The sequence below is a fragment of the Trichophyton verrucosum genome (assembly GCF_000151505.1).
Source record: "Trichophyton verrucosum HKI 0517 chromosome Unknown contig00063_1.f1.exp, whole genome shotgun sequence".
Lineage (NCBI taxonomy): Eukaryota > Fungi > Ascomycota > Eurotiomycetes > Onygenales > Arthrodermataceae > Trichophyton > Trichophyton verrucosum.
Window position 1 is genome coordinate 1 of NW_003315597.1, and position 22,592 is coordinate 22,592.

The 22,592-nt window shown below is 49.0% G+C and overlaps 9 protein-coding genes across 9 annotated transcripts; 5 read left to right on the top strand and 4 right to left on the bottom strand.

Annotated features, from left to right (window-relative positions):
* Nucleotides 1-55: 55 nt before the first annotated feature.
* On the top strand, nt 56-3,376 carry TRV_00650 (HMG-CoA reductase; the record flags this gene model as incomplete). The annotated part of the gene is made up of 2 exons (XM_003025122.1): nt 56-466; nt 521-3,376. Coding segments are annotated over 2 exons (3,267 nt in total), but the record flags the coding sequence as incomplete, so codon positions are not given.
* An 896-nt stretch (nt 3,377-4,272) lies between these two features.
* Nucleotides 4,273-4,869, top strand: TRV_00651 (glutamine-serine-proline rich protein, putative; the record flags this gene model as incomplete). Its single annotated transcript, XM_003025123.1, has 3 exons — nt 4,273-4,289; nt 4,326-4,591; nt 4,682-4,869. 3 exons carry the CDS (start codon nt 4,273-4,275, stop codon nt 4,867-4,869), a joined length of 471 nt encoding a protein of 156 aa, XP_003025169.1.
* A 1,726-nt stretch (nt 4,870-6,595) lies between these two features.
* Nucleotides 6,596-7,066, bottom strand: TRV_00652 (uncharacterized protein; the record flags this gene model as incomplete). Its single annotated transcript, XM_003025124.1, has 1 exon — nt 6,596-7,066. The coding sequence occupies one exon, from the start codon at nt 7,064-7,066 to the stop codon at nt 6,596-6,598; it is 471 nt and encodes a 156-aa protein (XP_003025170.1).
* A 608-nt stretch (nt 7,067-7,674) lies between these two features.
* TRV_00653 (cell polarity protein, putative) lies at nt 7,675-10,647 on the top strand (the record flags this gene model as incomplete). Its single annotated transcript, XM_003025125.1, has 3 exons — nt 7,675-8,916; nt 8,993-10,162; nt 10,237-10,647. 3 exons carry the CDS (start codon nt 7,675-7,677, stop codon nt 10,645-10,647), a joined length of 2,823 nt encoding a protein of 940 aa, XP_003025171.1.
* A 438-nt stretch (nt 10,648-11,085) lies between these two features.
* On the top strand, nt 11,086-12,438 carry TRV_00654 (uncharacterized protein; the record flags this gene model as incomplete). The annotated part of the gene is made up of 5 exons (XM_003025126.1): nt 11,086-11,166; nt 11,290-11,677; nt 11,850-12,019; nt 12,090-12,196; nt 12,252-12,438. The coding sequence occupies 5 exons, from the start codon at nt 11,086-11,088 to the stop codon at nt 12,436-12,438; spliced, it is 933 nt and encodes a 310-aa protein (XP_003025172.1).
* An 890-nt stretch (nt 12,439-13,328) lies between these two features.
* TRV_00655 (uncharacterized protein) lies at nt 13,329-14,298 on the bottom strand (the record flags this gene model as incomplete). The annotated part of the gene is made up of 2 exons (XM_003025127.1): nt 13,329-13,938; nt 14,000-14,298. 2 exons carry the CDS (start codon nt 14,296-14,298, stop codon nt 13,329-13,331), a joined length of 909 nt encoding a protein of 302 aa, XP_003025173.1.
* Nucleotides 14,299-14,786: 488 nt separating this feature from the next.
* On the top strand, nt 14,787-17,911 carry TRV_00656 (uncharacterized protein; the record flags this gene model as incomplete). Its single annotated transcript, XM_003025128.1, has 2 exons — nt 14,787-14,910; nt 14,973-17,911. The coding sequence occupies 2 exons, from the start codon at nt 14,787-14,789 to the stop codon at nt 17,909-17,911; spliced, it is 3,063 nt and encodes a 1,020-aa protein (XP_003025174.1).
* Nucleotides 17,912-18,309: 398 nt separating this feature from the next.
* Nucleotides 18,310-19,176, bottom strand: TRV_00657 (uncharacterized protein; the record flags this gene model as incomplete). The annotated part of the gene is made up of 1 exon (XM_003025129.1): nt 18,310-19,176. One exon carries the CDS (start codon nt 19,174-19,176, stop codon nt 18,310-18,312), a length of 867 nt encoding a protein of 288 aa, XP_003025175.1.
* Nucleotides 19,177-19,932: 756 nt separating this feature from the next.
* On the bottom strand, nt 19,933-21,810 carry TRV_00658 (uncharacterized protein; the record flags this gene model as incomplete). Its single annotated transcript, XM_003025130.1, has 1 exon — nt 19,933-21,810. The coding sequence occupies one exon, from the start codon at nt 21,808-21,810 to the stop codon at nt 19,933-19,935; it is 1,878 nt and encodes a 625-aa protein (XP_003025176.1).
* Nucleotides 21,811-22,592: the final 782 nt, after the last annotated feature.

Sequence of the window (22,592 nt, forward strand, 5' to 3'; positions counted from 1 at the left end):
GCTGCTTTCATCTGGTTGACTATATGCTGACTGGGGCGGCTGCTAGGTGTCACAGCATCTTGCCATTGCAACCTTTGTGTTCCCCTATTCATCCTCTGGGTCACCCCAGTCTCCTCCCCTTGCAGAGAATGTGCCGCTGCCGGCCAACGGCTCTGCCAAACTCATCCCGTATACCCCCAATGTTCTCTCGCCCATTTCACAAGATACGCACTTGGCCTACTCGCTGCCGTTCGATGAAATACCTTACTTCCTCAGATCGGTGCAGGAGATCCCTGACTCTGTCAATGACCCCGAAGGCATCGAGCAGAAGAAATGGATCATGAAGGCTGCGCGCAGCTCGGTCTCCGGGTCTCCTGTTGCCATGCGCAATTGGTTCTCTGATGGATGGAACTCCTTCGTGGACCTGATCAAGGTATTTCTCTCCCTCTTTTTGCTTTTCTTCTTTTTTTTTTTTTTCTCCTTCCTAGTATCTCTATAATTCAAGTCATACATTACAAGGGGACTGACATGATATTATTAGCACGCGGAGACTATCGATATCATTATCATGGCATTGGGTTATCTTTCCATGCACTTAACCTTCGTATCGCTGTTCTTATCCCTACGTCGTCTTGGATCTAAATCTTGGCTGGCTGCTACCGTCCTCATCTCTGGAGGGTTTGCATTCCTCTTCGGCCTGCTCGTTACCACCGCCCTCGGTGTGCCCATTAATATGGTCTTGCTTTCCGAAGGACTTCCTTTCCTAGTTGTCACTGTCGGGTTTGAAAAGTCCATCATTCTCACCAAGGCCGTGCTCGAACGCAGCCGCCCTCAACCGGGAGCAAACCCTGCAGCGCCCAACGGTTCCGCTGCCAAGCCTGCTGCACCGGTACGCTCTATCCAAGACGCTATCCAGCAGGCAGTTGAAGCCACTGGATTTGGCATCGTTCGAGACTACCTGATTGAAATTGCCATTCTTGTTGCTGGTGCTGCCTCGGGCATCCAGGGTGGTCTGCGACAGTTCTGCTTCCTCGCTGCCTGGATCTTGTTCTTCGACTGTCTCCTGCTCTTCACCTTCTACACCACCATCCTATGCATCAAACTTGAAATCAACCGCATCAAGCGGCATATCGACATCCGCAAGACCCTCGAGGAAGAAGGCATCACCCATCGAGTTGCCGAGAAGGTCGCCTCCACCAGTGACTGGCCTCAGATGAACTTTGACGGGAAGGGAGGTAACTCGAAGACCAGCGGAGCCACTAGCATTTTTGGCCAGAAGGTCCGAGCAAGCAGCATCCCCAAATTTAAGTTCCTCATGGTTGGAGGCTTCGTTTTGATCAACCTGCTCAACTTGGCCACCATCCCCTTCCGCAACCGCCAAGATGGCTTGTTGATGCCTGTTCTCTCCAAGGTGTCCAACGTTCTCTCTCCTGTCCCAATCGACCCCTTCAAGGTTGCCGAGAATGGATTGGATGTCATCTACGTTAGTGCAAAGAGTCAGCAGGTCGAAACTTTGGTCACCGTTCTTCCACCGATGAAATACCAACTCGAGTACCCTTCTGCATACTATGGCAATGCTAACCCCAACGTTGACCGCCTGCTCGACACCGACTACAACCCTGTGCTCGACGTTGTAGGCGGCCGAGTTCTGGAAAGTATCCTGAGGTCCCTCGATGACCCAATCATCAGCAAATGGATAATCGCAGCTCTTATCTTGAGTTTGATTCTCAACGGTTATCTCTTCAACGCTGCTCGCTGGAGCATCAAGGAAGAACAGTCCTCAACTTCCTCGACCCCGTCCGAGTCCCCTACACCGGCCCCTGCACCCGTGAAGGTTGAGCGCAAGCCCATCATCAAGGAAGACGGCACCCCAAGAACTCTGGAAGAGTGTGAGCAGATGCTCAAAGACAAGCTTGTCACCTCGCTTGACGACGAAGAACTGATTGAGCTCTCTCTTCGTGGTAAGATCCCTGGTTATGCCCTTGAGAAAACCATGGAGCACGAGAGTATCACTCGCTTGCAAGCCTTTACCAGGGCGGTCAAGCTTAGACGAGCTGTTGTTGCAAGAAACCCTGTTACTTCCGCCACCAGTGCCTCTGTCGAAAACTCTAAACTGCCATACGAGGGGATGAACTATACTCTAGTTCACGGTGCCTGTTGCGAGAATGTCATCGGTTTCCTTCCGCTTCCTCTGGGTGTTGCCGGACCTCTGGTCATTGATGGACAGAGCTTGTTTATCCCCATGGCTACCACTGAAGGTGTCCTTGTTGCTAGTACTAGCAGAGGCTGCAAGGCTATCAATGCCGGTGGCGGTGCCACTACTGTCTTGACCGCTGATGGCATGACTCGAGGCCCCTGCGTGAGCTTTAGCAGCGTCTCTCGTGCTGGTGAGGCCAAGCTGTGGCTTGACTCTGAAGAGGGCCAGTCCATAATGAAAGCCGCATTTAACTCGACCAGTCGTTTTGCCAGACTTCAGACTATGAAGACAACTCTGGCCGGAACTAACCTCTACATTCGATTCAAGACCACCACTGGCGACGCCATGGGTATGAACATGATCTCCAAGGGTGTCGAGAAGGCGCTGTCCGTAATGGCCAACGAGGCTGGATTCGAGGATATGCAGACCATCTCTGTCTCTGGTAACTTCTGCACTGACAAGAAGGCTGCTGCCGTTAACTGGATTGATGGCCGAGGAAAATCCGTCGTAGCCGAGGCCATTATCCCAGCGAACGTTGTCAAATCCGTTCTCAAGAGTGACGTCGACTCTATGGTCGAGCTTAATATTTCCAAGAACCTGATTGGAAGTGCCATGGCTGGTGCCCTTGGAGGATTCAACGCCCATGCATCCAACATCGTCACTGCCCTCTTCCTAGCCACCGGCCAGGACCCTGCCCAGAACGTCGAGAGCAGCAATTGCATCACCATCATGAAGAAGTATGTATCTCCCATCCCTTTGCATCCTTCGTGGCGCCTTTTCGCGATCACTAACCTTCTTTCCAGCGTGGGTGGTAACCTGCACATCAGCGTCTCCATGCCATCCATAGAAGTCGGCACTATTGGCGGCGGCACCATTCTCGAGGGACAGGGAGCCATGCTCGACCTCCTCGGAGTCCGTGGTGCACACCCAACCAACCCAGGCGACAACTCCCGCCGTCTCGCACGCATCGTGGCCGCCGCCGTCCTTGCCGGTGAGCTCAGTCTCTGCGCCGCCCTGGCAGCCGGCCACCTTGTCCGCGCTCACATGGCCCACAACCGAAGCGCAGCACCTGCAGCACCAGCGTCATCAACATCTCCCACCGCTCCACCAACTCGGTCGGTAACCCCCGTCTCAGCTGCCGTTGGCGCAGCAAAGTCTGCGAACAACCTTGCCATGACGGCTGTGAGCGATCAAAAATGATATTCTTAACTAACCTGCCGCAACTTAAAAAAAAGAACCCCATCGCCTGGTGTGAGGATATAATGCCACATATTCTATTTAATTTCGCATCACTTACAATTTCCTTTAATTTTACTCCTGCCCATGATAAAACGTTTTGATTTTTTTTTTCTTTTTTTCTTTTTTACCTTTACTCCCTGTATGTCTTTCTGCTGCCTTATTTTGCTCCTTATGAACCTGTCTTTCCCTACCCCTGTTCGGCTGATGGAAGACAGCGTCATTTTGCAGGTCTTTGAGTTTCGACTTCGATTTCGGACTTTCAGCCTGAATGAGTTGTTTGTGATTCATTTCTGTCTATTGCATGGGGTAACCGCATCTTCGGACTGCTCTTCTATACCGTTTACCCTCTTCCTCCGTAGACTTCTTCACGGTAGAAATGGAACCAACCTTCTATGCCCGAGAAGACAACCCCTCGGGCTTTCATACATTATTTTCTATTGCAGCATCTTCATCTACGAAACAGTTAACTAGGCAGTTCTAATGATACGCTTCTTGGATAAAGGTCTGGTATTCGTGGCTGTCGCCTTATAAACGGAGGCAAGCCACACTCCCCCGCCCTGCCACTTTAAAAGGCGTTACTGTTAGCGAGCCAGCATGGTATTATGCAACTCCTTATTGGTCTACATGCAGTAAGTATGTATCTCATGCTTTGTGCAGCCGTTGCCCTACCATCCGCTCACAATTGTCATAGAATCGATCCACATGGACCCCGGACTGCCACACTGAAGGCAGGGCCCCTTTCCATGCCCAAGTCTCAGCTGGCCACGTCGCTTCTATCGCTCTCTGATCCACCAATAATGCAACCATGAGACCCTCAGTGGGTGCCTTCGAGCGGCGGGGTTGTGTAGTGCAGAGGCATGGTTAATCACTCAAAGTGAATCATGTCGTGAACAAGTGATCAATTCCATAGAGAGGCAGAAGTATTTAAGGGATGTCCCTTCCCCCGTCCTCTACTACTCGTTGTCCTTATCCTGCCCACACAGAACATCCTCTCTATCACAGTAAACACCTCCTTTTACCAACTACCACCGCCAACTACCAACATGAGCTTCCACGAGACCGCTCGAGAAGTCCGCCTCGAAGACGACTCCATCCTCGTCGCCGAGCTTCGGAACGATAACGGTGACTATGTCACTGCCCGTTTTGACCTCAACAGCGTCCTCGGAAACGACGACGGTACGTCCTTGGTCATGCTCTTGTCCCGGAATATATTCAAAGCCCTGTCCTAGATGACTGGCCGACTGACTGGCTGTTGGACTTTGACAGGCCGCTTCATCTGGAGTGGAAGAGACTTCTCCAACAGTGCTTCCAACATCTGGTTCCAGTTCGACGAGGCAACTAACCTGCCAATCCTGCGAGCGACGTTGGCCAATTCCGACGGCGAAGAGTTTGACAGAGACGTTAACCTAGCCGAGTGTATCACCAACAACAACGGCTGCTTTGAATTGCAATAAACTGTTTCCCAGATTGATCAATCAGCTTTAGCCTTTTTTTTAAATAGCAAAGAATACATCTCTCAGCTTCCTGGAGCAAACCTCTGCCATCAAAGTACCGGCTTCTCTTCGGTTGTGTCGCGTGGTGTTTAACTGTGAAGTCGACATGGGCCCAACGGCCAATCGGTTTTCCACCAAGTCTCCATTTTTTTCCCTTCTCAGCCACAGGGCAGCAGCCCCTTTTGCGGGAAGGCCCGTCTCCAGCTCTCGCTTGACCTTATTCTGATCATGTACTCTGTACTCCGTTTGGTAGCTATTCCGCCGTACATCTGGTGAATTTTTACTGTGATGCCTCTGTGATATTGTGGAACAACTCTTTTGGTCCAGCACTATCTTGAGCAGTATGTTGACAGTTTCTGCAACTTCATTGACTTGACAACGATGCAATGCATACGAGTCCTCTGGAGACAAATCGCATCTGTCTAAGCCACAGTTTGCTAGTTAGTTAAACCTTGTGGGCCAGTGGAAATTACGGTGAACAGTGTGGGAAGGTCACCAAACACTCTGGACAGGGCATTCATTCCGTAGGCAGATATTCATATCCGTACGGAGTAGCCAGGTAAGAAACTGACAGTAAGCGGAACAATTATTGAATCAATGGCCCAGCCTTTTTGTACGGAGTATTCAGTTAGAAGGCTCCTTGTCCTTTACCAGCACCGACGACGGCCGCCTTCAGCCTTTCAGTTCTTCCCGCTCCCGTTGGTCCGAGACAAAGGTAAAACAAGAATCAGAGTAGAAAAAATAATAATCCTCCGTTGCAGGGGCTTGCGGCCTGACGGAGGAGGCATCATATCAGGCAAGGTTCGAGGTAGAGTGGTTGACTGCAAGTTGATAAACCACTACTGCGGCATGCCCTTCGTCTCCCAAGTTTCATGATGCGGGAGAATTTTCTCACAAACGCATCCTGGAACGTAGTCTGTGGTTTTGTCTCGAACAGCCTGTCTCTTGTCTCTGCCTCTTTGTGTCTTCTGGAAGGCAAGCTAAAGTGGTTTGTGCAGCAGCATATAGCATCCATGCCACCCCTCCACAGCCACGGACCCCATCTCGTGAGGGCTGGACTGGGCTCTTCAACGAGTCCAGGTCCAGTACTCCAGTCCCATGGGTCTGCAGCCTGGAAAATCGATTATCCTTGACCCCTTAGGAGGCTTGTTGGTGCTGGGAGTCTGGGGTTGTTCCCCCCTTTTTTTTGCTTGGGTCGACGGCCTCAGCAAGTCAACAAGCATCACAGTAATCGAGCTACTCCGTACACGGGGGCGTCGTCTCATAAATGTACCTCTCTGGCCTCCTTGCCTCCGTGGTGAGTGGTCAAGGCTTGTCCCGGCCGGCTGTCCAGTGCGTCTAGTTGGTGATAGATCCAGAATGCAGGCAGCATCAGGGATCTAAGAAACAAGATCGATACATCGACCACGCCGGGAATTCATGACCTGTCTCATGTCCCTGCAAGTTCCCCCCAAGCTCTTTCTCCCGTATCTTTTTGCCCTGAAGACGTCCTTTTGACGCCTGTGCAGTCGATTAGCAATAATTGCTGCTTGGTATGTAATGCCTTTCTGTAGCCATCTCAGAGAAGCGAGCCCAGAGCCGCCTTTGTACTCTCATGCATATCCTGCGGTAGGGATCACAGGCCGGCCTGCAGCCCGGAAGACACAGGCAGACAGACAGACAATCAGCAGTAGACAGCGAGTGAGCCCTAGATATATATGTGTATCCCGTTATGCATCTCGTCTGGCCCTGCGATCGATCTGGTGGCTGCGGCTATTCTTGGAAGCGGGAAGTCCTGCTGGCCTTGATTGGCGAGGAAGAGACGAAGAAGCCGGCGAAAAAAAAGAAGAGAGTAAAAAAAAAAAAAAGGAAAAAAAAAAAGAAAGAGAGAGAGAGAGAGAGAGAGAAGCCAGCCAGGGATCGCGCAGTCAAAAAAAAAAAAGTCCCAAGTCAGTCCCCGTCGCCTCCTTGAAATCAGGAGAAGAAGAAGAGAAAAGAAAAGAAACCAGCGGCGATGCGGTGCCTTGCATCTCCCTGCGATTGACCGACCATTGTCGTCTCCTTCTTCTTCTTCTTCTCCTTCTCCTTCTTCTAGTTGTTGTTGCTGCTTTGCTTTTCGCTCGTCGTCTTCTTCGTCCTGAGCTCGCCGTCGCCGTCTCTCCTTTAACCGCCGGCCCATCGAGTGCGCCTCGTCTTTCTCCCCTGCGTCGCTGCAAGCGTCCAGTCCTGCTGCAAACCAGACAGAGCACAAGGCCAGCTGTTTCCCGGTTTCTCATACGGTATCTCTCTGCTCCTGTCCTACCTTGACTGCTATGCCAGTCGCCTCTGCTGCTCTGTTTTTCTCCCGTTGCCGTCCTCACCAAATTACACCGCTGGCTAACGAACGAACGACGACGACGACGACGACGTCAAGCTTAGATTGCAGGACCATACTCGTTCACCGGCCCAGAGAAGCCACGGAAGCCGACGCTCCTTTCGATCAGAATTACTCTTCTTATTATATCGTGCTGCGATACTGGTTGTGGCGGGCTGGAGAATTGCCGCTGAGCATCTGGGACGCTTTTGCGCTCGGAGCCAGCCAGGCAGTTGATATCTTGCCCTGCAGCGCCTTTCGCCTCCCTTCGCTCTGTCTGCCAGAACGAGACTTCCGGGCACCGTTGAACGGCTCGGGCAAACCTGTCTTGTGTGCTGCCCTCCATTTAATTACCTTGATTTTTTTTTTTCTTCTTTTTCACCTTTGCTACCACGTTCTATGTGTGACCGGTAGACGGCTGGCGGACAGTGTTCATGAATAGCCCTGCACTTCGCCGTTCGGAAGCCACCGTCATGTCTCCCGTTTCGACGGACGGGAGCGAATGGTCAGGAATAAACCAGTATTCACTTCCTTCGCCCAATTCAGTCCGTGGATTCCCTACTCCGCCGCAGTCTGGCGCTGCTCATTCCTCTCATAATGGCCCTTCAGACACTACATCAGTCTCGTCCAACAGCCTCACGCTGCCGCCGTCAGGAAGAATGTCACAGAAGGCTTCGCCTCCAAGTTCAGTCACCTCTCCGTCCAGAGTGAGCGATGGCACCCTCTCGGACCAGAGCAACGCCAGGAGACAGAGGATGGAGGATATGCTGTCTCAGCATTACATTGTACTTAGAAGGTATCTCCAAGGCCCTTCAAGAGAAGAATCAAATATACGGTCAAACAGAGCTCGAGACAAGCTTCTACGGCTATCACCTGTCTTGTTCCTGGAGCTGAGTACCGACGTCTACGATGAACTGCTCAGACGGCAAGCTGTCGTTGCTGCTTCTCGCCCGGGGCCTCCACGGCCAGAGGTTCCTCCTCACCTACTTCCCCGGCAGGAATATCACAAAAAACGAAACCAGGCACGCCAAAAGTTGTCTTCCCTGCAGGACCAGCGGTTCAAAGACCTGGCAACCGACGTTTTCTGCGAGCTAGAGAGAAGGTTCCCACATTTTGCTGGGCCAGAGATGAACAGAAGGGCTAGTCCTGCACCTAGTATGGGTGGGCGCTTTGGTGGCCCACGACCCGACTCCAATGGGCAAGGATACGGATACCCGGGTACACCAAACGGTTCTCGCGGCCCTCCGCCGGGCCCGAGAGGCCCTGGATACCATTCTGGTCCCGGACCAGGTAACCGGTTTCCCCCTCGACAAGGCTCTCTCGGAGCTATTTCTGCGACCGGACTGGGAATAAATAGCGAGGGCATGCCAGACAACGCACCCTATCAAAAGTCCTTTCAGAATAACACGGTTGTGCCCAATAAGAGTACAATGGTGGAAGACGATGATGCTGACGATGACGATGATCGACGAAGCGATGCCTTTGCGCTGGATAAAGTGCTTGACCATAGAAGGGACATGATGGCTGCCGCAGGAAGTGCAGAACGTGACAAGAAACTTGCTGACGCCGAGGCCCAAGTATCAGAGCTGCAAAAGAAAGTAGAAGAGCTGGAATTGATGCACAGAGAGAAGGAAGAAGAAGTCAACACTCTCAGAAAATCCAATGACAGCTCGAGCGTAGGTTTTTTTTTTTTTTTTTTTTTTTCTTTCTCAACTCTTCTATGTGAGTAGATTGGGCTAATGGAATCCTTAGAGCTGGAAGGCGGAAAAGGCAGAATATGAAGAAATGAAGCGTGAACTCGAAGAGCAGCTGTCTAACACGCATAACCTGAACAATGCGGTCCTCTCTCAACTCGAGGAGGCCCGGGATCGGCAGAAGGATGCAGAGATGGAACTAGAGAAGCTCCGCCAGGAGCAGCATTCTGTCGATGGCACTGCTGGTGGTGGTAACAGATCCCATGGCGGTGATGATGACTGGAAAAGCCGGTTCGAAGATCTCGACCGAGAGCACGAATCCCTCAAAGCGAAGCTCAAGCATCAACAAGAGGTCACTGAGCAAGTACGGCAACAAGCATCAGCCTTCTTACAGGAAATGCGAGCGCTGTCTGACGGCCACAACTCAAACTGGGACCGCGAAGAGCGCCTTATACGGGACGTACATCGACTGGAGGCAGAGGTCAAGCACTGGAAGAACCGCTATGCAAAATCAAAAACGCAGCTGCGACATTTACGATCCTCTTCTATCGGGCTACCTGATAACATTCAAGACACGAACACCATAGCAAAAGACAACGCGCTGACCCAACCGGACGGACTGGTTAAAGACGTACATATCACTAAGTTCCAGATGGCCATCGACGAGCTGTTGCGCATTGCGCGTTCAGACGAGCCGTCCCTCGTGCTGGGCCAGATGAAAGGGGTTGTACTTGCTGTTCGGTATATAACACAAGATATCGACAGTGCCGTCAATGTTAACACAGCTACCGATGATGAGCTGACGAAAATCCGTGCTCGAGCCAAAGCACAGGTGTCTGCCACAGCGAACAATCTGATCACGGCTTCGAAAAACTTTGGAAACTCCAATGGCCTGTCTCCTGTCTCTCTACTAGATGCAGCTGCATCCCACCTGACTGCTGCTGTTGTCGAGCTCGTTCGAAAGGTGAAGATCAGACCTACACCAGAGGACGAGCTTGCTGATGAAGGAGAGGAAGACCAACTTCCTCCGATGCAGTCGCCGGGATATTTCAGTGTAGCTCCCAGCCTGACGAGGTTCAGCGGCAATGAATCCATCTACAGCGCCATCAGCTCTCCGCCATCTCTACGGTCAAGAACAAACTCCCATTCAAATTCACGAAATAGACTTTCGGGCGCTAAGCATGGCTACCCGGGACTATCTCCTGATAAAGACCTAGAAGAGCTTAGGGTAAGTTACACCAATTCATACTCTATATAATACTAGAAGCCACTCTTGATCATGTCTAACGCAACTTTGTATAGCTCCACCTTGAAGATCAGACCAGCTCTCTGGTTCACTCCATACAATCCCTCGTGGCTAGTATCCGCGGGGAGGACTCCGTCTCCGCCATCCAATTGCACATCAACACCATTGCAGACGCAGTCGAGAAGGTTGTCACGTCTACAGAAACAGCCATGGCTAAACCTGACGCCAACCCAGCGTTACGTGACAGAGCAGTCCCTGTCATTGAGATCCTGGCACGGCATCGCGATAATTTGCTCGACATCGGCGCTGAAGCTAGCAACCTCACTGACGGAACCGAGATTCGTGAATTGAACAGCAAACTCCCACCCATCGCCTTCCAAATTGCCCGGGAGACGAAGGAGCTAGTCCAGCGCATCGATCAGATCGAATATGCTAGCCAGAACAACGAGGAAGATGACTTCCGTTAACCGATCTATACACTCAATTGCCTCCTACTTCCAACCTACCCATTCACTTTCATCTTACTCTTCCACCCTTCCTATTGATATGCTTCTCATCTCACCACCTTACAGACTTACTTCTTTATTTACTTTGCTTCTTACTTATCCAGCGGAATGACCTGCTTTTTTTTTTTTTTTTTTCATTGGCCACAGATTTATTTTCTCTCTTGCAAGCTTCTTCTGGGATCCAGCTCTTAAGTTCATGTTCGGTTCTCTCTTTCGGAGCCACCAGTTGCAATCGTTCTTATATTCCCTTGTTATTTTTATTATTTTTATTATTTTATCCCCAGCGGAAGACTTTTTACGGGCAACGGTGACGAGATCGGATGGATGTACTTTTATTCTCTCTCGATAGATAGATATTTCGTATATCCGACTATTATTTAATGTCAGTTATGGGCAATCATGCTACCGAACTCTTTATCTGCTCTCTCTTTATCTGTTTCGGCTCTTTCAATAAATAATGAACTGCTTAGCCTGTCCTCTGTATGTATGAGCTATCGAAACCTGCAGAGGAGTTTTTTTTTTGCTTTCGTTTGGCCTCGTTTCCTCTTTGGGCCTGGCCTCCCGTGTGGGTCTCCCGCGCCCCTGAGTCACATGACCTTATAGTATAAAGAGAAGGAAGGAGCCCCAGAGAAGCGGAAGGAAAGAGCGACCTTTCTCTTCCATTCAAACTTCTTAGTCAGAGACTTTGTATTACTAATTTCTTCTTCATCTTTGTATTATATCATCAAAAGCAAACAGTGCAAACACCCCTCCATCCCGCCCGCGCCCCCCACCCCACCCTCTGTTTTTCTGCCACCCGTCGCCGCCATCATGGCCTTTGCTCGTCCTTCTTCTTCTTCCTCTTCTTCCTTCCTGCTCGCTTCCATCCGTCGTCCTCACACTCTCCAATCCATCGCATCTCAACCAAAGCTATCCAGGTCGTTTCACAAGACTTCGCCCATCATGTCTAACGTTTACTTTGACGTCCAGTACACCGACAAGAACAACACTGGTATGTTGCTGCTGCTGTTGTTGTCCCGCTCTCTGCCCCTCTTTCCTGTGTTTTTGTTTACTCCCACTACAACAAAGGGACTGCCAGGCGGTGATATTGCATCAATTGGGCAGCAGACAAAGCTATACACGATACAGCACGCTGACATTAATGTTTTTTCTGCTCCCTATAGTTCAGGACGGCCGCATCAACTTCAAACTCTATGATGATGTTGTGCCAAAGACCGCTGCCAACTTTAGGGCCCTCTGCACCGGCGAGAAGGGTTTCGGATACTCTGGCTCTGGTTTCCACCGTATCATCCCAGGCTTCATGATCCAGGGTGGTGACTTCACCCGTGGAAACGTATGTCTCTTGTCATTTTATTGTCTTTATAGTCGGGTGACTTGAGTAGCTAACGCTGAGCTGTATTCAGGGAACCGGTGGAAAGTCCATCTACGGTGAGAAGTTCGCCGATGAGAACTTCAACCGCAAGCACGACCGCCCCGGTCTCTTGTCCATGGCCAACGCCGGCCCCAACACGTGAGTCTTCATTTCCATTCTTGCCATCACGTTACTGACCCGTTCTCAACTTCAGCAACGGCTCTCAATTCTTCATCACCACCGTTGTCACCTCCTGGCTTGATGGAAAGCACGTCGTCTTCGGCGAGGTCGCTGATGACAAGTCTATGGAGATCGTCAAGTGTCTCGAGGCCTGCGGCAGTGCTTCCGGCGCCGTCAAGACCAGCCACAAGCCCTGCATCAAGGGCTGCGGTGTCTTGTAAACAACTGCTAGCCTTTTTCTTTTCGCCCGAATAGACACAGCCTTGGCCTTTTGATGAGAAAAGAAATCGTTATGGCTTGATCCTCTACCCCTTGTGATTCTTTCTTACCGTTGTGGTCCTTGTTTATCTCTACTTTTCATCTCTCTGCTATGAACAGGTAGTATCGCTCGAAGGGATAGGACAAATGTGGTGGGAAGTAGCTGGAAAGGACAACCGGATCACGTTTCTTTTTCTCTGTCAAGAAGCTAATTGCCATACCTATTCTTTCTGGATCGCAACATATCAAGGCGGCTGTTTCAGTACGAAGACAAAGCACATAATCATTCGGCATTTTACATTGCATAGCTACAAATTAAAGAGGGGCATTACTCGCTCTCAATTGTACAATCTCGCAATCTCTGCTACTTCCTTGTTTTTTTTTCGTAGTTTTCTTCATTGCATCAAGATAGTAGTAGATGGTGGGGTTAGACTTATGGATGAACGTTTGCCACTTGAGTTTCTTCTGCACTCGGAGCAGCGAAAAAGAAAACATCCCTCCAACGCCGTCATTTCCCCAATAGATGCATTCTAATTTGACCTCCTTATGATATCCGGTGATGCAGCATGACATGTATAATGGCCATACGTCTATTCCTTTGAGTATGGGCATTGCACCGGCACTTGTTTGCGTTCAAATGGGGAAGCCCAAAACCCACAGCGGCGGGTTCTGAGCAAACTCCGCATCACGGAGGTAGAAATCCCTGGGATCGTCATTGACTTTACAACAGAGGCTATGCATGATGGACTAGTTCATCATATGCCTGTTGCATCCTCGGCTGTACAAGACCCGGAAGTCTTCGGGCATCTCTCGATGTGGACTAAATAATAAGTACTGCCAGCACTCAAGTTCCTCACTCATCGTCATAATCTGGGCCGGATGCAGCTTCTCCCATCAAAACTCTTTTCCCCGCTGCCTTCAGTACCCCGTTTAATATTTCCCTTGTTTGCTTGCACCCGTCGATCCCAACCGCAAACATGGTCTCGAGATACGACACATGCACTCCCGAATCCATATGCACAATTGATAGCATCTGATTCTCGTTTTCGGCATCATAATCATCCTCTTCCTCATCTTCTTCGTCCTTTGGAACAGTTATGTCTGGCATAGGATTTGTATTGGCAACCGTCATATACGGCAACTCGACTTCTTCAGGGGCAGAGATGTCTAGCAGAGGATCCAGGCTCTCGTTTATTTCTCCTATTTGTGCGGATTCAGCTGTTACTGCTGGAGTAGATGCACGGCCGCTCATTCCAACCGTGCAGGCACACAGCAGCCCGGGCATAGGTATACCGGCGTCAACCAGGGCGAGGGTACATGCATTCAGACACGCAGCGAACAGGGAACCATCAGAGGAAAGGACCGATACGTGAACCGAAATTGTACTGCGGGGGTAGAGATGGGCGTGTATATGTGGTTGAAAGGCATCCCGGAGCAAAGTAGCTAGCTCCGTTGTGGCTTGCCTGTTAATCACCCATTAGTCAACCGCTAATATACAAAGTAGGAGACATAGAAATGACATACCTGTCACCTCCGCCACTGCCAGTAGCACTCTTCTTTTTCCTGTCCACATTCGCAAATCCAGCTAAATTGACAACAACATTTATTACTGCGCCAGCTGCGCCAGCTGTTTCGGAGCGTTTACCCTCCGCGGGCCCATGTACAGTACAAAGAACTGCAGTATTACCCATTGATAGGTACGATGAGCCAGAGCTTGCTGGATTGGTAGATATTTGGGCCTGAAGAAGTCGTAGTTCATTCCATCGTCGTCCGTCTAGTCGCAATCGTGTGAGACGGTAGGTTGTGGACGTGTCAAGAGGCATTTTGTCAAACCGGGGATACAGAGAGAGAATCGCATGTATCAAACAGTAGGATTAGCTGAAATGCCTATATTTTGCAGTATGGGGGAGTTATTCAAATTTAAAGGGCTTCGATGTTTTTTATCTGAAGCTCAGTAATTTGCCTTTTTCGGTGAAAATTATGCCAAGCGACAGATTAGTTACATAAGCCAAGCGTTGGCTGTAGCTAACAGACCAGGCCCAGGTATCAATTAATCAAAGAAAAAGAAGGACAATTGTATTCTGCATATCAATCGCCGGACACCTATCTCATATCTTACCTACCTTTAGCCACGATCAGCTCGTTACTCTATGCATTGCATCATGAAGTTTCCATGTGTCGGGGTATCGGCGCCTGGAGGCAATTAGGCGGCTCATTTCACGTGACTACGAGTCGTTTCCGCGTCACCTCATCTCGTTCGAGATTGATCAAGCCTCCATTTGAAATAGACGACTAAATTCATGACCAGAAGATGCCGACTCACTGGGAACTGCAGGACACTGACGCGACCACGGAAGATAGTGATGATGATGATCTGGGATACCCAAGTGTCGCTAGAGTGCCGACAAAGCGGCGTAGCCCCGTGCAACTCTCTAGTACGTGATGCTACCGTGCATGTAGATGCTATTTGAATGAAACTAATAATAACGGGTTTAAGATGACAAGCCGCAAAAACGACAGAGACCATTACTGGAGTCCCCTGTAACACCTGGTAGAGAGAACAACTTCATAGATCTGTCAAAAACCGCGAGTGAAGGCAGTGACGATGAGTTCAACAATGGCGAGGCTGTGTACAAGGAGTTTAAGAATCGTAAGACTGTCCAGCGTAAAAGATCAGCTGCACAAATGCGCAAACGCCGAAAAATCCAAAGGGACTCTATCGTTGGCCGTCGTGGTACCGGAACTGAAAGCCGCAAACCAGCTCGCCTGCCCCGAGAATATGGTGACCTCAGTTCTGACGATGACATGATGGAAGATACCCTCCCTGACTACTTGAAAAGACGCCGGACTGCCTTTGACAAGAGGAGAGAACAGCTTGTTGAAGCCGGATTAAAGCTACCGCCCAATTTTGATGATGTGCAGTTCTCAGATGATGAACAACTCGATTCGCTAATAGAAAAGCCTTCGTTTTCGCATGTGAAGCCGTCACGTAAGTATGAGGATGTCCAACTGCCATATTCTTTAGGCTTGATACCTGCCCCGATTGCTCAATGGCTCCGGAATTACCAAGTTGAAGGCGTTGGCTTTCTTCATGAGTTATTCGTTTATCAGAAAGGTGGCATTCTTGGTGATGATATGGGCTTAGGCAAGACTGTCCAAGTCATCGCGTTTCTTACTGCTGCATACGGTAAAACTGGCGATGAGAGGGATGCTAAACGAATGCGAAAGATGAGGCGAAAAGGAGAATATGCCTGGTATCCTAGGACTCTAATTGTTTGCCCTGGAACACTTATTCAAAATTGGAGAGACGAGTTTGATCGATGGGGTTGGTGGCATGTGGATGTATATCATGGTGACTCCAAAGATGCTGCTCTCAAATCTGCCGCATCTGGGAGAGCGGAGATCCTTATCACCACATACACCACATATCGCTTGAATCGAAGCGCAGTTAACATGGTGGAATGGGATTGTGTGATCGCGGATGAATGCCACATAATAAAGGATCGGAAGTCGGAAACTGCGAAGGCTATGAATGAGTTAAATGCCTTGTGCAGGATTGAACTAACTGGAACTGCTATACAGAATAAATATGAAGAACTATGGACCTTACTGAACTGGACGAACCCTGGGAAATTTGGACCTATCTCTACCTGGAAGTCCACAATATGTGAACCGTTAAAAGTAGGACAATCCCATGATGCTACAATATATCAGCTAAGCCGAGCGAGGAAGACGGCACGGAAATTGGTCAAGAACCTTCTCCCTGCATTCTTCTTAAGGCGCATGAAGTCGCTTATTGCGGACCAGTTGCCAAAAAAGAGTGATCGGGTTGTCTTTTGCCCCCTTACCGAAACACAGTCAGACGCATATGAGAATTTTCTGGATAGTGACATAGTTGATTATATCAAGAACTCATCTGACTACTGCAGCTGTGGGTCTGGCAAGAAAGCGGGATGGTGCTGTCGGATGTTTTTACCCCAAGGAGGTAAATGGCAGAGCTATGTCTTCCCTGCTATTTCAAACCTCCAGAAGATCAGCAACCATCTTGCGATTCTAATACCACAGCCAATGGACCCGAAAGACAAGCAAGCAAAAGACTTGGAAATGTTGCAAGTTGCTGTCCCAGATCAATGGAGGGAACTATACCGCACCCGGGGATCAATCATGAACTACTCAAATCCTGAATTCTGTGGCAAGTGGAAAGTCTTGAAGAAGCTTCTGAAATGGTGGCACGCCAATGGAGATAAAGTCCTGGTATTCTCCCACAACGTCAGGCTACTTAAAATGCTTCAGATGCTCTTCAATCACACAAGTTATAACGTAAGCTACTTGGATGGCTCGATGAGCTATGAAGACAGGTCAAACATCGTTAACGCGTTCAATTCGGACCCCCGGCAATTTGTTTTCCTTATATCCACGAAAGCAGGCGGAGTAGGGCTAAACATAACCTCTGCAAATAAGGTCGTTGTTGTTGACCCGAATTGGAACCCTGCTTATGATCTTCAAGCGCAAGACCGTGCGTATCGGATTGGCCAACTTAGGGACGTGGAAGTCTTTAGACTTGTTTCTGCTGGCACCATCGAAGAGATAGTATATGCCCGTCAAATATACAAGCAGCAACAGGCAAACATCGGCTACAATGCTAGCACTGAAAGACGTTATTTTAAAGGTGTTCAAGAGAAGAAAGATCAGAAGGGAGAGATTTTTGGTTTAGCAAATCTCTTCGAATACCAGAATAATAATGTTGTTTTAAGAGATATTGTTAACAAAACTAACATAGCTGAAAGCAAAGCTGGCGTACAGGTGATCGATTTCGAGATGGAGAGAGAACAAAGCCAAAGTGATTATGATGGGGTAGATGACAAGCTTAACCTATCCACACCAGATGAAAATGATGACCTCGCAATGAGCCAGCTCGCGGCGTTGGTTCGTGGTGAAGGTCTTCCAGAAGAAAACAAGAAGCTTGCTCCAATCCTTAAACATGACCCTATACAAGCTATTCTCGCAGGCGCAGGTGTTGAATATACCCATGAGAACACAGAGGTCATTGGTTCTTCCAAGATTGAAGCCCAGCTCAGCCGTCGTGCCGAGTTAGTTAATGATGGCGAGGAGATTGGTGAAGAACAAGTCTTTAGACCGGAATCTAGGGAGGGGAAGCCTGCTAGCATTCAAGTTCGTGGAAAGAATGGACTGTCTGCTACGTTTAAGTACCGTCCTCCTCCGGAAGTCATGAAGCGTCAATTTTGTACCATGGCAGCTCGTTATGGTTTCCGCGATGTGACAGAATTTGCGCTTACAGTCGAAGGCTTGACTTCAGCACAACGGAGAACCTGGCTAGAGAATTGGTATAAAGAACGCAGAGAGAAGTTACTCGGCGGCGGAATCTTCAAAGATTCTCGAGATCCTACAAGACCACAGAAGGCTGGGGGCGGATAGTAATCATAGTGGATAGTGGCTAGTCAAGTGAAGAACCATAGATACTAAGCCATGGAGATGGTTAATACCTTCGGCGCCACAACAGTGGTCAGGCTAAAGTAGGTCAATTATGTACCTGACTCACTCAGTGCATAGACAGCTTCTTTACCAATGCAAATTTTGCCAGACTTGCCAGGCTGCTAGTATTAAAAAAAGGAAGGGTTTAAGGATATACTCCGATGATTTGAATGAAAAGAGCACGCGGAGGCTCACTTATTATTGCTTAGAAAACTCGATACCAATACCATCCCATCCATGACTCCACGCTCCCACGGGCGTATAAAACTAAATCCGCATTGTTGCCTCCGTTCACCGTCCACCGTTCACCGTGAATAAACTCCGAAACGGGAATCAATAACTCAAAACCAAGAGAGTGTCCACAAAGCGGGCAGGTTGGGCCATTTCTCCTGCCATTTAGCAAGTATTTCAGGGACTCGTTCGTCGAAGCCTCTCCGGGCATCGCCAGTGCCCTGATCCCACCCATTGGGTCCATTTAGTCGCCGCTCCTCATCAGCCACTTCATTAAGTCTGTTCGCCAAATCCAGTATTCCCTTACTTCCAACCAAGGCTTCCTCATGGTTATCTCTGATATCGACATTGAAAACGTGAACGGGCCTGTTCAAAGGAGAGCCACGGTTCATGAGATCCTCCACCACAGCGTCCCAGCATCGCTCTTCGCATGTTATGATAACATCGACGACACCCCCTTCAGTTCCAAGGCTACCCTTATCCCCCCTGGATACGTGCTCTAAGCGAGGCATTCCGGGACACCAATCTTGAAATCGTTCAGGACCCCATTTTACGCCCTTATTCCGTTCTAGCATGGGAAGAACTCCGTTATTTCGGTATAATCTTGGATCTTTCGCTTGTAATTCATCATATATTTGCGAATAGGATACGGTATTAAAATTATAAACGTTTGGTTGTGTGATAGAGGGCCCAGGCAGACGAACTAGGGAGCCCGTGCCAAATGAGATGACAGAGTATGATGATGGAGGTGCAGATAGACGATTATGGGCTTCCATGGATCGGTTCTGATTTGCGGCACAAACCGTGCAAAATTTGAGTTTGAAGGATGTTGATGCAGGATGAGGAGGGGTTGAATTGTTTACTACGGTGCTTTCATTTGGTGCCGACGATATATCAGCCTGCTCCGCAGGCGGTGGAGGGGGTGGTGGAGGCGGAGGAGGATTTATAGTCATAGCCTGGTGCGTGCCTGCGTCCATGTTGAGTAGGAATGACAGTTCAGCACTGAGTACTTCTTATACCAGAAAAGCTGTATTATGGCCAAGTAGGTTAGCTGGCGCTCAAATGTCCATTCAAAAGAGAGCAAAAAATGCGAGTGGAAAATGGATTGAAATAATAATCAGAGAGTAAGTTGCGTATAATAGGTTATCCTCAAGAGATATAGGACAGCTCCAATAAAGGGAATCATCATAATAAACAGCGCAGTGGATTTAGGAATTGACGATTTGATAGCATACCTTAGAATGTATATTCCAGTTTGGTACCCGTTGTCATCGTATATTCGCCGTCTAAGTATTTTTTCTCCGATTCAAAGCTGGTAAGGGCCGCGTTGTTGACTTGAAGTTGGAAATTCAACTTAGCGAGCTTTTTATATCAGGATACTCATAACCTTACCTTAGTAATGGATATAGCACGTGATTAGCATTGCTTATATAAGCATTTGCTTATATAATGAAGGGGAATTTCTATTTAAACGTAGTTCTTTTTGCATATAATTTATTTTTATTTACTAGTTACACTACGACAACTCCCCCGAACTTAGCTATTTCGAGGGAACTACATATTGATGGTATATTTCACGTTTATTATATATATATATATATATTCCAGTGGAGTAACCCCGATGCTACCTCATCGCTAAAGTGAAAGAAGCCCCAGCATAGTATGCCCCGTTGTGCTCTTAAATAAAAACAACCGAAATAATTGGAGGGTTATCAATTATGTATATGACCGCCTCACAAATCCAAAATCAACAGGTTTTCGGGAGACACAGGACGGGGAGCATTGGGAGCGGAAGGTGTATCCGGTTTACTCCCTTCTAGAGCCTGCTTCGCTTTAAGACGTTCTAGTTTTCTCTTTCGCAGTTTATCTTTCCTGGCGTGGAACTCGATAAGGTGCTTATTTTTCTGGCGCCAATCGGCAGTTTCCAGGTCGGGGAATTGGAAGGGACAGCCGTTAGCGGAGTGGCCCTTTTGGCCACAATAGTTGCATGAGAGCTTCTCACTGTAAATTTCCGGGCTCTTGACCTGTGGTTGAGTGTTTACTGCCTCTTGTCTGGGCTCAGGTCTAGCCTCCATCTTTGACCCAGCCACTGACTCGGGCTTGGCTGGAGTTTTTGTTTTCGATTCAGACACGGCTTCAGACTGAGGTTTTTGCGCGATCTGGATCTTTTTAACAGCTTGAGTGACCGACTGCAGCTCTTTCGAGTCAGGCTGCTCTCGGCCTTCGGCTTTCTTCCTAAAGAATTCAATGCCGCTCTTGTGAGCTTTCTGCCATGCAGGGCTGGTCCTCTCTGGGTACTTGTAGAAGCATCCATCCTCTGAATGATGAGGCATTGAGCAATACCCACAGGTGACCTTCCCCTTTTTATCGATGGTTTCAGCTTGAGAGCTTGATGCATTAAGACTATCTGGCTTTGAGCCTGCAGAATGAGGGCCATTGGCAACAGAGGAGGTTACGGATGGAGTAGGTTCGGGTTGAGGCTCCTCCTCGTTCGCTCCTCGTGATAAGGCTGGTCTCAGAACCCGTGCAACCATCTTGTCGACCGATAGCGTTAACGGCCCATCTTTTGCATTGCGGGCAGCATCGATCTCGTTTTGGATCATCTCCCTTGCCCTCTCGGAGACTCGCAGATAAAGCAAGTCTTGAGCCATCCAATCCGGTATAATAAAGCCCAGCTTCCTTATCTTGGAGTAGTACCTGTAGAACGTTGAAATGTAGTCAAAATCGTTCTTGGCATTGATGGTCATGAGCTTCTGAATGAGATATCGCCGGTCATCTTCATTCACTAAGCTGCAATATGATTCTATCTGCCTCCAGAGAAGGTATGCTGATCGGTTTGGCGGCTCGAAAATTTCATCCTTGAACTGTGGGCCAATAGACTCGTACATAAAATCGTAGAGCCATTCATTTTGAACTTCCCACAATTTTGGATGAACTTGCGAATCGGGAGGGCAAACCTCCTGTCCATCCTCCAGTATTGGCAGACAGGTTGCCGCTTTTGCCTGCTCGAAGACGCGGTCTTTCCAGTCTGGAAATTTCTTCGCCATATGCAGGACTTTGGCGCGAGCCACCAGACTCGCTCGGGAGCGGAAAGCAGTGATTGTGTCCTCGACGGGCACCTCAGCATTGATGCTACGATCAATAATCTCCGGGTTGTGGACATAACGAGGAATCTGCGAAATCGACGGCGGCTCATCAACGGGTGGTGGGACTAGCTGGTCCATCCTGGCTTCCATCTGTTGAAACTTCCGTTCCATAGTAGCCAGCATCTCCAATATTTCAGGGATACCGGGCATCTGCTTCGCATCCGCGTCTGTGTTCACAAATTCCTTTGGTTCCTCCTTCGATACGGCATTATACCCGCTCTTAAAGTCCATCTCATGGTCGTCTTCGTGGTTGGAGTTGACAAAGCCAGCCCCATGGTTGCTCGGCACCGAACTTCTGGCCGTCGATTCGGCGCCTTCGCTTTGGTTTCCGAATTCATGGCCATTCGGGGTCACGGATTGAGCCGTAGAAGAGGCCACAGACGGCGCATGGGAGACTCCGTTGGCCTGGGGAGGCGGTGAAATTGGCACATCTGTTGAACCAGTTGCTGAAGGAGACTGAGCCATGTTTAGGAGCTTCCAAAAAACGCGAAGAGAGGGATGGAGGTGGTAATTGGCAACCAACTGCTCTCGAAGAGGTATATGGACTTATATATAGAGAGAAGCAACCTCGCGATCAGCCGCGAGGGAGCAATGAGCTCATGGCCGCAAAACAAACCCGCATAAGAGGAAACACCCAAGCGGCCACAAAAAAAGAATTTCGAGAATTTTTGGGCCAATGAGAGAAGGGGCATGTGACCTCTCTCGCCGTCCACTCTATCTCGACGTCTCGGGAAAAGAAAGGAAAAAGAGCCAAAAATATATACATATATATACAATATATGGCTATATGAAAGAGCTCTGACCGGGAGGTTTTGAGACTTGGAGAGGCTCAGAGGTGCCGGAGGTTGTTGACTGGCTGGCAAAGTGGTAAAAAGGGGCTTGTTCCTGGGGTTGGTTGTTGGATCTTGCCCCAGGAGCCGTATCTGAGACCCAGGAACCGTTTTATCAGCCCTCGCGTGGCACAGAGGAATATACTCTATAACGACCTGTGGAAGCCCCTTTTCATAAGGCCATATGCAAGCATTAATGATAGTGAGTGTCTGTTGGTGCAGTCGCTAACCTCTTTACAGGCTCACACTTTCGATACTACATGGTTATATATATTATTGTGGCATAGTGACCAACCATGTAACTACAACTAGTTACCATGGCTATTCACAAGCTTTTCCCGGTTAAGCCGCCGCCTCGGTACATAGTTCTTTACCCCATATTAAGTATCTGGGGTAATTTTCACTTCAAAGGTAACG